This window comes from Danio aesculapii, chromosome 14, assembly GCF_903798145.1.
Source record: "Danio aesculapii chromosome 14, fDanAes4.1, whole genome shotgun sequence".
Taxonomy (NCBI): Eukaryota; Metazoa; Chordata; class Actinopteri; order Cypriniformes; family Danionidae; genus Danio; species Danio aesculapii.
Genome location: NC_079448.1, coordinates 17,474,263 through 17,487,317, shown reverse-complemented (window position 1 = coordinate 17,487,317; position 13,055 = coordinate 17,474,263). Strand labels below are relative to the sequence as shown.

The following is a 13,055-nucleotide window of genomic DNA, read 5'->3' as shown; positions in this document are numbered from 1 at the left end:
CAGCTTCACATAAAAGGTCATAGTAAATTGGAACAGTGTAGTTAAGTTTGTAGTGTTTAAGTTCAGTTCAGTTTAGCTCAGTTCAGTGTGGTTTAATAATCACTACTGAGAGTCCAAACACTGAAGAGCAAATCCAACGATGCGCAGCTCTACAGATCCCAAACCATGCAAGCCAGTGGCGACAGCGAAGAGAGAAAAAAACATCACTAATTGGCGAAAGTGAAGAAAAAAAAACCTTGAGAGAAACCAGACTCAGTTGGGCACGACCATTTTAATTTCTCCGCTGGCCAAACATCTTGTGCAGAGCTGCAGTCTCAGCGGCGGAGGCTGGAAGCTGGCCTCAGCGAAGACTCGTTTGTCCCTGGAGCGCCACAGGTCTCATGTTATCCACTCCTCCATGACCACCACAGTAGCTGCTCAGGATACGGCCTGGTCCAGGATATGGAAACCTTGGGGTAATCTCGTCTTTAGTCTTGGATCAAATCAGTGACTCTACATAGTCTGAGGGCCTCGGGAAGAGTATCCCCAGGTGGAAATGAAGAATAAAGAGAATAATTAGCCTAGCTGCTGTTCATAGTGTATATAAACAAGATGCAGAAACCTTTGTGGAAACCCACTAAGAGGTGCACTGAGTGTATGCTTTACTAAACAAATAGGTCTTTAATCTAGTTTTGAATTGGGAGAGTGTGTCTGAGCCTCGGACGTTATCAGGAAGGCTATTCCAGAGTTCAGGAGCTATAAATCAGAAGGCTCGACCTCCTTTACTCGACTTTGCTATTCTAGTTACTACCAGAAGCCCTGAGTTTTGAGATCTTAAAGAGCGAGTTGGATTGTAGCAAGACAAAAGGTTGGTTAGATAAACAGGAGCAAGATTATTTAAAGCTTTGTAGGTAAGAAGCTATATTTTAAATTCAATACGAAACTTACCAGGCAGCCAGTGTAAGGAGGATAAAATTGGGGTGATGTGATCAAATTTTCTAGACCTGGTAAGAACTCTGGCATCTGCATTTTGTACTAGCTGAAGTTTATAAATAGAGGATGCTGGGCAGCCAGCAAACAGTGCATTACAGTAGTCCAGCCTAGAAGTCATAAAAGCATGGACTAGCTTTTCTGCATCTGAGATGGATAGCATACTTCGTAACTTAGCGATATTTCTCAGATGAAATAAAGCAATTTTTGTGACATGGGATATATGATTTTTAAAAGTTAAATTGCTGTCTAATATGGCACCCAGATCTTTTATAGTAGAGCTAATGCTTACTTTGTAAGAAGATAATTATTGGTCATCCAGTCTTTAACATCTTTAATACCCTCAGTTAGCTTAGACAGTTTAGACATCTCGTCAGGTTTAGTTGAAATATATAATTGAGTATCATCTGCATACCAGTGAAAGCTGATCCCAAGTCTTCTAATAATGTCTCCCAGGGGTAGCATTGTAAACAGCAAAGGGCCTAAAACTGATCCTTGAGGCACCCCGTAGTTTACTGGGCTGACTTGTGAAACTTATAAACAAGTTTCAGGAGGTGGTGGGAAAAGCTAATTCATGATTGTAGTTAAACTTTTATACAGTCAGAATTTAAAAAAAAAATGAAGTATCTCTTAACTTTCCCACCACCCCATTTGCACATCTTTAAACCAGTTTATTACCTAAGCTGTTAGTGTTTTATTCATCCTTTTAAAACAGCATTTACTCATATATTCATCTTTCCACACAGCCACCATGCATGTCTTAAATTATTCTTATTGATTAAATATAATTAAATATTTTAACTTAATTAAATATAACTGTATTTGGAATATTTGTTTACAACTGGTCCAGTGCATTTAGGTATGTCAAGCTAAATCCATAATTTCCCTGTCAGTTCCATGGTCAATATCTTAATTTTTATATTACTGTGAAGACAATATTTCAATAGTGTTTTACAATAGTGATAATGAATGATGGATATTCAGTTGAATTCAGAAATATTAGCCCCCTGAATTTTTAGCCCCCCTGTTTATTTTTTCCCCAATTTCTGTTTAACGAGAGAAGATTTTTTTCCAACACATGTCTAAACATAATAGTTTTAATAACTCATCTTTAATAACTGATTTATTTTATCTTTGCCATGATGACAGCACATAATATTTTACAAGATTTTTTTCAAGACACTTCTATACAGCTTAAAGTGACATTTAAAGGCTTAACTAGGTTAACTAGGGGGGTTAGGGTAATTAGGCAAGTTATTGTTTATTGATCAGGGGCGTAGCAACTGGGGGGAAGCGTACCCCTCACTTTTAGAGACAGGTCATTAATAATAAAATGAACGTAAAATTTTGGATCTCATTCAGCTGCCCCCCCCCCCCCCCTTTTTTTTTTTTTTTTTTTAAATAAAAGGCTGCTACACTTTTAAAAAGGCTGCTACGTCCCTGGTAACGATGGTTTGATCTGTAGACTTTTCGGAAAAAAAAATAGCTTAAAGGGGCTAATAATTTTTACCTTAAAAAGGTTTTTAAAAAAACTTTTTTCTAGCCAAAATAAAACAAATAAGACTTTCTCCGAAATAAAAAAAAAATACTATCAGACTTACTGTGAAGTATTCCTTGCTCTGTTAAACATCTTTTGGGAAATATTTTTTTAAAAATCAATTAATTAATTAATTAATAAAAGGGGCTAAAAATTCTGACTTCAACTGAATATGTGTGAATTGTTTACATTTATTAAAATCAAAAAGATAAATGTTTTACCAAATTTGGCTCAATGGAGCATTTAAGAGCTTTGGAACAACTTGTTTTTCAAAACTCACATGGAAACACATCTTTAACCTGATTCATGTTCATATATATTTATATGTTCAAGTGTTATTCAAAACCTCACTTTTGTAAAGGCACTGCTATGTATTTATGTGTTCTATTGTATAATTTCTTCGTTTCCCCCCTAGAATGCTGTTTATTAATAATAAATATTTATGGAACGATTTTACTCCATGCTTTTGACATTGTTTCCATATTTTTGTATGCAGTCTGAATATATTTCTATATATTTATTGTATTTAGGGTTTGCCAATTGTATGTGAATTTAGATAATGTGATTTTTTTACATTAACATAGTTTTCCTTGTATTTGTTTTCAGACTGTTCATTGTGTGTTGTGCATATATTGGGAAGTATCCCCACTCCCTTGCTATGATAGCTTGCTTAGAAAGGCATTTTAATTCATTTAATGACAGAAAAAAAATCTTCATAAGAGTACTTTATTAGACAATCAATCATACATCACTTTTCAAAACAGAAATTTATCATACATGTCATGATTTCTTATGTTATAATACATAAGCATATGCAAACATAATTTAAATCCACATTTCTTCTTGTTTCCACTGACAAGCTTTTCAGTATATTTACATTTAATCAGCAAAGGCATGTACCATTGAAATAATCCATAAATAACAATACATTAATAATAATAAAACTCTTTAATATTACATCTTTTAAAACCTTCATACAATAATAAAAAAAAAATTCCACAATGACCTACAGTAAGATAGCTAGTGCTCACTTAATTTGAACTTGAATAATGTCCACTTCAATATGTGGATTCTTGCTCAAAATAATAATAATGCAGTGAAGCAAGATCCAAAATGTATGTATTTACATGTCAAGTGTTCTTCATACACAATCTAAACATCCTTCCATTAACCAAAGAAACAAGAGGTGCTGTCAAATCTGATGACAGTAAACCTAAAGCATGTTGTTTTTCACTCGTTCAAAGATTTGCCTCACTTTCAATGCAGGCACACAACCTTCACGAAGAATACTGATAGCTCCTGAAAAATGAACATAATGCATGTTATTATTAATAACTGAATACACACACTCATATATATTATGAAGTATCAGCTGAGATATGAGTTTACCTTCATCTATTTTCAGGCAGTTCACTACAGTTGATGCCACCACCTCATTAGATTCTCCATCACAGAGGACTCCTTCAATCTTGTGGCCAAGACGACTGTTTTGGGTCAAAAGAAAACAATGTTCAACATTTCTTAAGTTAATCTAAAAGACTGGGTTATGTAAAACCTTAACCCTTACAAGCTTAATAATAAACCTTTGTTCAGGCTACATAAATTGTAGTTGTTTCTGAGTTTAAATACTTACTCGATGACCATATCATGGTGAGTACTGTCTGCTTCTCCACTGGGGTTGGCAGATGTAATGGCCAGTGGACCAGTGAATTCACACAAGTGAGCAGTAGCAGTGTGGTCAGGAACTCTGATCATAATGCTTTCTCTAGTCCCCACACGGTCATACGCAGGACCCACACCTGCAAACAACATGATCTGTGAAAATTACTGAAAAAAACAGTAAATCACGTGTATTTGTATAGCACTTTATACAGTACACATTGTGTCATAGCAGCTTTAAAGAGAAACAATCCAAATAAGTTTAAAAGTACAGTTATGCCATATTAATACAAAATGTTCACAATGACTGTACCGAGTTTGAGGAGCCAATCCCCCTTTGGAACAATGCAGCTAATTCCTCCTGGATAGACATTCCTCATGAACTCCCACAGCAGAGGGCTGAAGGGAGGTTTAGCTGCTACTAGCTGCTCCACACTTGAGATACAGATACATATTGGCTTCTCTGCAGGACGGTCCTAGTGAAGACAGAAATCAGTAGGTTAGTTTGCAAAGGGCACATATGCATTCAATCATTAGTAAAACTGCCAGTATGTACTTTGATAGTGTAGATCTTCTCAATTGCACTGGGGTTTTTGCATGAAGCAGCCAAGGCGTAGACAGTGTCTGTAGGGATACCACACACTCCATTGTTTTCTAACAGATTTGCAATCTTAAGGAGTCCACTGGTTTCCCGGGAATTAGCAATTAAACATGGATACGTAGTCTCGGATTTGTTCTTTTTCTTGTCCTAAGATATGGAGAATCCATTTGTTAGTAGGAAGCTTGTATTTTTGATATTTTGTCATCACTGATAAATCAAATACCTTGATAAGGGCAGGTCCAACTGGTATCAGAGTCTTGGAGAACATACCATTCACAAGTGATGCTAGCATTCCATATAAACATATGATGGCAAAAATTGCTAGCATGGCAACTAAAAAAATAAAATATTAAATGTTGACATTATTTTATGCAGTTGCTTTTTTATTGTCTACAATACTTTTCATTACAAAATGTATCATTTAGCTGTACCTTCTAGTTGATAAGGAAGCCTTCCAAGAGTAGAGAGGAGAAAACAAACTATGATGACCTCCATCACAGTGGTCAATGCCAAGTTAACAAGATTGCCATAGGCAGCTGTAAAAAAAACAGTCCAATTCACAATTGTAAACTCCAAGAGACTCGGTGATAGGCTATCTCATGTCTTTAGAAACAAACCTACCAACTAGAATCAAGAAAGCATTGATGACCAGGAATGCTATAGCACCAGCAGCAAATCCGTATGCTGACTCTGTGGATATTTGCAAGCGATGTCCTGCAGGGAAAATAAACCATCACATTAGTACTCTAAATTTGAACATTTACATTTTGAATTATTTCTATATATTGTTCACGACATGTTATGTTTTCGTACCTGCAAACCGAAACCAGCACCAAGTTGCCCAAATAGCCACATAGAAGGAGGGAACAACAGAGCCAAATTTCTGGCCACCTTGTACTTGTAGTCGACTGATGTAGGCCTGCATTATGGCTCCTGGGATGAGTACCCAAGGAACAGTTAGGTCGAAAAAGGCCAGGTTGGACTGATTGTTGTGAATGGCTGAGAGTGCAGCCAGCCCATTGCAGAGATAGAATAAAGCATCGGGGATCTGTGCACCTTTACCCTCAGGATCAATCAGTTTAGATTTCTTGAGGTAACTAAGATGCTTCTGCAGGGATTCATTGGAGACAGGCTGGGGTCCAACTGGAATTAAGGACTTCTCAGCAATGGTATTGATGAGGCGTGCAAAGGTGCCATAGAAGGACAGGAGAGTAAAGAGAGAGCAGGCCACTCCAAAAAACATGTAGTATTGTTTGATTGGAATCTGGGATATGGTTGATATTGTCACCAGGGCAAAAAAGGAATTGTGGATTAGCTCAAGTGTGTCTTTGTTTAGACTCGCGATGCAGAAAACCAAGGCAGCAGACAAGAAGAACCAGTTGCCAACCATGGCAGGCCTTACTTTATCAGCTTCGATTTGGCCAGTGGTTGTAGACACCACATATTCTTCCCAGGTCTTCACCAACCAAAACATGCAGTGTAAGCCAAATTTGGTAGCATGGTAGCAGTCTTGACGCAGATAGGCATAATAGCTGGATAAAAGTTGAGCAGCAGAATTTATGGTTATCCAGATAGCAGCTACTGAGTTTGATGGGAAGTAATGGAAGGCGTAGAAGGCAAAAATAAATGGTGAGACTGTGTCACAGAAGAATCCCAAAGCCATTGGTTCAGCATATTTTGTATTCTTCTTTTTCTCTTGACCTAGGCTTTGGGAGCTGCTGGCATTAGTGGTTCCTAGAAGCAGCACGTTAAAGAGAGGGTTTCCAAAACCCTTTAGCACATAACGTTGGGTCAGTCCTTTGATTAGCAGCGCTGATGAGCCATATATGGCAAAGAGCAAAATTAGGAGCTCCAGAATCCCAGAGACCACTAATGCCCACCCTGCTACTAGACCCACAGCTTCAAATATGAGCGTGAGAGTGATGGCACCAAACACAAAGGGCATTATATAGTTTACTGTTGCTGAACAGAAGGCCAGAAGGAAGGAAAGCAGGATGTAAGGAACCAGCCCAGCGATGGCAGACTCCTTGATGTACAATGGAATGTCAGTTGTATTGATACTGCCTGTGTTAGTGTTCATATCTACAAATGTACTATTTGCCATTGATGATTCATTAAATGGGATTGGACTTTGTTGGTTAGCACCTAGATAAATTCTTGTGGCCCCATAGCTTGCCCACAGTGCTGCATATCCTACAAATGACGTTCCACTTAGATGGTCATATTTTCGGAAGGACAACAAGCCTGCCACAAGCTGACACAGCCCACCAATTAGAATGAGATGGACACCTGTTTAAATTAACATAAGATTATTTACTGAGTTATACTGAATAATTCTTCTAAGTTGTTGTTAAATTAAAAATATTATATCAATGCGCAACAACACCTGCTAATATATTCTCCACTCCTTCTGCAGGAACACCAGTCCTGGCCCCATGGAAGTTCTGCAGTAGCACAAGGAAAGCACTGATTCCATTGGCCAGGAGCCCAAGGACACCTGGTTCCCCATAAAAACTTGCCGGAAAGCCACTTTCTGAAGCCATGAATATCCCCTTAACTGTGGCTTTTTGCTGATAAAAATAGTTGTGTAAAGAAGACATAATGATAAACAGAACAAATTCACACAAACATTTTACATTCTTGTCAAAACATCTACTAATCAATAATAATAAATAACATTTGTGCTTAAATTTTCTTTGAGTTTACCTGTCTAAGACATAATGAAGCCGTTATGTGATGTGTTTTAATAGAAGTTATGTGTGACTCATGAATATCAGGCAGATAATCAGCATGATATCAAATATTTGTACTTTTAGTGATGGTTAAGATAAAAACATAATATAATTAATTAAATAACAATAATAAATGTATTACAAGAATTGAACATTTTCATGTTTTATCTCCCCAAAGATTTTAAATGAGACATTCAAAATGCACCAAAACAAAACAAAAAAAAAACCCTGCCTATTCATGTGTGTTTAGTTTCTTATTCTCCCACCTCCGTAAGTAAGAAATGCAGCTGTCTGGTTCAGCCTACAGCTGAGCAGTAGTCAAAAGTATTTCACATAGTTGATGTATCAGCCTTCAGGCTATTAACTAAAACTGTGTCTCTGGAGTAGAGGCAAGTCTTAGCTGCATAGAATGTACTTTGTTACAGTTCAGGTGTCAGTAAAGCGACAGCCTCGGTAATTTAATTTGTTTTATCTCAAACTGCCAGCAAACAGATGCCAATTTACAAAGTGCTGTGTGGACAAGACTTGGGGATAACCTTAAGGTAAGTTTGAGCTCACAGTAATGTCAAATTTTCAACATACTTTTACAAACATTTTAACATACTAAATTAATCACTGGGCAAAGATATTTTGTTGTGGTGTATATTTATAATCTATTTAACATTTTTAATTTTATGTATATTTAAAATAAAAGACAAAAGAAGAACTAATATTTAAAGAAATACAAATAAAAACTTACCCAGTGAAGATCCTTGGTCTGAAATTAAGTATTGAGATGATTTTCAAGAATGCTTTAAGTTTATAGAAACATTCTTGATGGACATGGGAGGAGTTACTGTGATGTCAGTCAGCCCATGCCCATCATTAACAGTGACATCATTGGCCCTGTCAATAGACATTTTGTTTCCTTCTGTGAAAATCCCACCCATGAACCTAAAAATAATACCTGGGAAATCCAGCCCCGGTTCTTTTCTGGGTTCAGTGGGTGTATAATTGTCTTTTGTAGTCTGGTACCATATAAAAAGAGCCAGGCCATTCCTGACTCTATTAGAGCAGCATCCTCTGTCGTCAATCAGTCATCTCTACATTCAACTAGAAAAAGGAGAGAGACTTTGAAAACAATCTTCATATCCAGATCCTGACCACAACAATCATCTTCAACATGCTTTCAGCTGTACAGGTATAACATTAAGTATTATCATCTTGTCTTCGTAGTTTTGGAGCTTTAAAAAAATAAAAATTCAAAATTAAATAAAAAACAAAACCATGTAATAAACTGCATTTTTTTTAAATAACAGTGCAATAATAACCATGAACTATTACCTATATTAAGTATACTTTATTATGGACTAATAATGGTTAAAGCCATGCTAATTGAAGAAAGAACAAAAACTTACTTGTTATGAATTCACTTAGATAGAATTCACAGTTGTCACTCAAACATAATTGTTTGCACACAGAGATCTTCCAGATACCTGACTTCCTTCTCGGCAGCCCGAGGACTCCATAAATCTGCACTAGATGGTGAGCAAGCTCTACCTGTTACAGCTCTCTACCTTTCCTCTAAACTACTGTTTGTTAATTCGTGATTTAGATTTTAATTTAGGATCAAAAATTTAGATACATTTTTGTATAGACTGGCTCTTTAAATAATCAAGTGAATTATGTGAATTGTTTCTGGATTCATTTATATTGTCTCTTGTCTGTTTTTAGTGGCAGAGCGTCCTGCTCCTGAGGAAACAGTCACTAGCAGCTTTGGCAGGTTCATTCAGACCGTACAGCCAAAGAATCTGACACCAACAGTGCTACAGCGCAGCAAACGCATGGTTTTGGACAGCATTGGTGTTGGGCTTCTGGGAAGCACCACTGAGGTGTTTGATCTTGCTCTTCAGCACTGCCAGGTAGGACAACGTCCAATAGTAAATAGTAAATATAATAAATCAAAGCATGTCTGTTATATGTTTCGGATATGTTCATGTGAATGAGTTGAATTTTCTGACCATCCATTTGTCTTCTTACCCCAGCACATGTATGCTTCTGACGACATCAGTTTTGTCTATGGGCGCCAAGGTGTGAAGCTCTCGCCAACGCTTGCTGCTTTTGTCAATGGAGTAGCTGTAAGTATCAGCTAATGTATTGAGTTACCTGTACGATTTTGACATTTAATCTTACATTCCCTATGTAATTTGACACAGATTTTTTTCTTGTGAAATTCCTGTTCTGCAAGTCCTGAGATTAGCAGCCTGTCAAAAAGTCAAAGAAGCGTATAAATGAAAACTTGTTTTCTAACATTATTTTTGGCTCCAAATGTATTAATGTGAAAAACTAGTTTAATAAGTAGTGCAACCTCAGCAGCACTGTGAAATATTAATGAACCATGCTGTTGGAATGTCTGGTATGGTTAAACAGAAACAATCCAGGAAGTGTTTCAAATGATAGAAACTAGATCAATTGATTGGCTCTTTTTATACTACCGGCAGTCATGCACAGCTTTTCCTATGTTGTGTTTTTTGCTATGTGAGAAAAGATGACACAAACCATCATCGAGTAACTGCCACTATAGAAAAACATTGTATACATTTATTGACATGTTGGTTTTGCACAGGCTCACTCAATGGACTTTGATGATACTTGGCATCCTGCAACCCACCCTTCTGGAGCCGTACTGCCTGCTCTCCTGGCTATCAGCGACATGTTGCACAGCAACAGCAAACCAAGCGGGCTTGACTTTCTAACAGCATTCAATGTGGGCATCGAAATACAGGGCCGACTGATGAGATTCTCCAATGAGGCTCACAACATCCCTAAGAGGTAAGAGTCCATCCATTATTTTTTAATTCTTAACATTTCTAAGCACACCACAGTCTGAACATTGCTTACATAATTTATTCTGTGAGGTTATGCACATTTACACCAGGCTAAGTAAGAACATTGCAGATTTTGTGCAAGGCTATCAAAGCTCCTTCAGACAGGTGGCTATGCAAAGCAGTTCTGTTTGTGCACCAAGAATATAGTTAAATACTCATAATTTGTTATTTCCTGAGTACTGAGAAAACAAAAACCACCTTGATTCTTGAATAATATTTGAAACAGGTGGCTATGTGAAGACTCAAACATTATGATTTATTAAATTCAAAAGAGTTGCTAAGGCAAGATTAAAAATAACTGTCTAAATATTTGATATACTCATTTTTGAAGAAGCAACACACATTTAAAGAACAGTGGAGCTATGTTGCTATAAGTGAAAATTAATCTGAAGATGTTTTGTCCTGTGTTAAGTAGTATGCAAATAATAGCAATGCTCTTTTCTGTCTTTTCCATAAGGTTCCATCCTCCAAGTGTGGTGGGCACTCTGGGTAGTGCTGCTGCTTGTGCTCGCCTCCTTTCTCTAGATCGCAACCAGGCTAGTAATGCCTTGGCCATCGCTGCATCTTTGGCAGGTGCACCAATGGCTAATGCTGCAACACAATCAAAACCTCTTCACATCGGAAATGCTTCACGTCTAGGTCTTGAAGCAGCCCTGCTGGCATCTCGTGGTTTAGAAGCAAGTCCTCTAGTCTTGGATGCAGTACCTGGCGTTGCTGGCTTCAGTGCTTTCTATGAAGACTATGCCCCACGTCCCATTGGATCCCCTGAGGAGGATGAGCACAGCTTTCTGATAGAGTCACAAGACATCGCTTTCAAGCGCTTTCCTGCACATCTGGGAATGCACTGGATTGCTGATGCTGCTTCTGCTGTGCACAAGACCCTGGTTGGCCTGAGAGGAGGCAGCATTTCTCCAAACCTGGTGCAGGACATCCTGCTTAGGGTGCCACTCTCCAAATACATCAATCGTCCATTCCCAGAGTCAGAGCACCAGGCGCGCCATTCTTTCCAGTTCAACGCCTGCACTGCTTTGCTGGATGGAGAAGTGACAGTGCAGTCCTTCCACCCAGAAGCCATTCAACGACCTGAACTTCATGCACTCCTCTCCCGCGTCCGTTTAGAGCACCCCAGCGACAACCCAGCCAATTTCAACATAATGTATGGTGAGGTTGAGGTTACCTTGGTGACCGGAGATGTCTTAAGAGGACGCTGCGACACTTTCTACGGTCACTGGAGGAACCCTCTTAGCCAAGAAAGCCTGCATAAGAAGTTCCGTAACAACGCAGGCACAGTGTTGTCCACAGAGAAGGTGGAAAGGCTCATTGAAGCCGTCGAGAGCCTGGATCGTGTAGATGACTGTAAACAACTGCTTGCCCAACTGCAATAAAAAAATACTAATTATATGACATCAAAATGTAAAGCCAATGAATTGTTGTGCAAAACAAATATACTTGTAGAATTTCTTTAATTATAAATACTTCTTAAATGTTACATTGTCCTACTTGCTGTACACACTGTAGATTGACAGTATAGTCTTAACTTTTTGTCTTATTGCACATTTTTACAGTATTTATTTACACAGTTTCTCATAATGTCTGACAAAAGTTGTTTGTGTTTGTAAATATACATATCTATCTATCTATCTATATATATATATATATATATATATATATATATATATATATATATATATATATATATATATATATATATATATATATTGTTTCCCTCTGTTGAGCTCTTCTGAAATATTGTATCATGTTATAATTGTGTAAGATTTTATTATGTTTCAAAATCAATAAAGGTCTACTTTTAAAACTATACATGTTTCATCCATTTTTTTTGTTTAGAATATATAAACAATAATAACTAGGTTGTTTTTGTGAGATTTCCTGTAAATATGTAGTATATTACTTTACATGTTATGTAGTGGAGCTGCAAAAACTGCCTCATACCTCAACAAGTGTGTGAATCACATAAAAAGATATAAAAATGCTACAATATTTAGTATCAACTCAAGAAGATGGGCTGTAATGAAAATTTAAGAATAGGAAAAACCACAAGACCACCTCATTCCACTGAGAATATATAATTAATTAATATTCATGAAAAGATTTAGAGAGTCAATATGTAAAGATCATTTAAATATCGGGGGTGAAACATTGGGTACAGTTGCAACATCTCATACTTCATACAGACTGAAGAATCAAAGCTTAACAGGGATGGAATTCTTAATGAGTTGATATTTTTCCAGTTCAGGTGTCCTTGAATTTTAAAAAAGCTGATGAAAAACTCAGTACTCAACAAAAAAAATCTTGGTTATATAGAAATTCAGCAGTTTAGGAAGCAGGGCTGGAGTGGGTCTCCCTGGAGACTCCCTTTGCATCCCTGGAGTTTTAGACCAACTTACTTTAGCTCATGACGGACTATATTAAAATAATTCTTTCACATTATTTTGATTGTCCCTATTGCACATTTTGCTGCCTCTAAGTAACATTTCAACAACATGACAAATTATTCTAATTAGATTATTAGAATAGAAGAGTAATTAAAATAGACTGTCTGCTTTAATCTGCTGACAACCAACAGATATTTAATTAAATATAAGAGAATCTGCAAAGTACATCAACTTACACTTACACTAACCATAACCACAATGTATGAAAACCCAATATGATCAAAGAGACATAAA

The 13,055-nt window shown here is 37.1% G+C and overlaps 2 protein-coding genes across 2 annotated transcripts; one reads left to right on the top strand and one right to left on the bottom strand.

Moving 5' to 3' along the window:
• Positions 1-3,269: 3,269 nt before the first annotated feature.
• Positions 3,270-7,356, bottom strand: si:ch211-153b23.3 (uncharacterized). The gene is made up of 10 exons (XM_056472285.1): positions 7,153-7,356; positions 5,580-7,055; positions 5,388-5,480; positions 5,198-5,302; positions 4,990-5,099; positions 4,722-4,913; positions 4,479-4,641; positions 4,140-4,305; positions 3,896-3,990; positions 3,270-3,805 (listed from the first exon to the last, which is right to left on the bottom strand). The coding sequence occupies exons 1-10, from the start codon at positions 7,307-7,309 to the stop codon at positions 3,720-3,722; spliced, it is 2,643 nt and encodes an 880-aa protein (XP_056328260.1). The 5' UTR covers positions 7,310-7,356; the 3' UTR covers positions 3,270-3,719.
• Positions 7,357-8,546: 1,190 nt separating this feature from the next.
• On the top strand, positions 8,547-11,994 carry irg1l (immunoresponsive gene 1, like). The gene is made up of 6 exons (XM_056472256.1): positions 8,547-8,678; positions 8,959-9,022; positions 9,212-9,399; positions 9,523-9,615; positions 10,104-10,309; positions 10,823-11,994. The coding sequence occupies exons 1-6, from the start codon at positions 8,661-8,663 to the stop codon at positions 11,748-11,750; spliced, it is 1,497 nt and encodes a 498-aa protein (XP_056328231.1). The 5' UTR covers positions 8,547-8,660; the 3' UTR covers positions 11,751-11,994.
• The last annotated feature ends 1,061 nt before the right edge of the window (positions 11,995-13,055 follow it).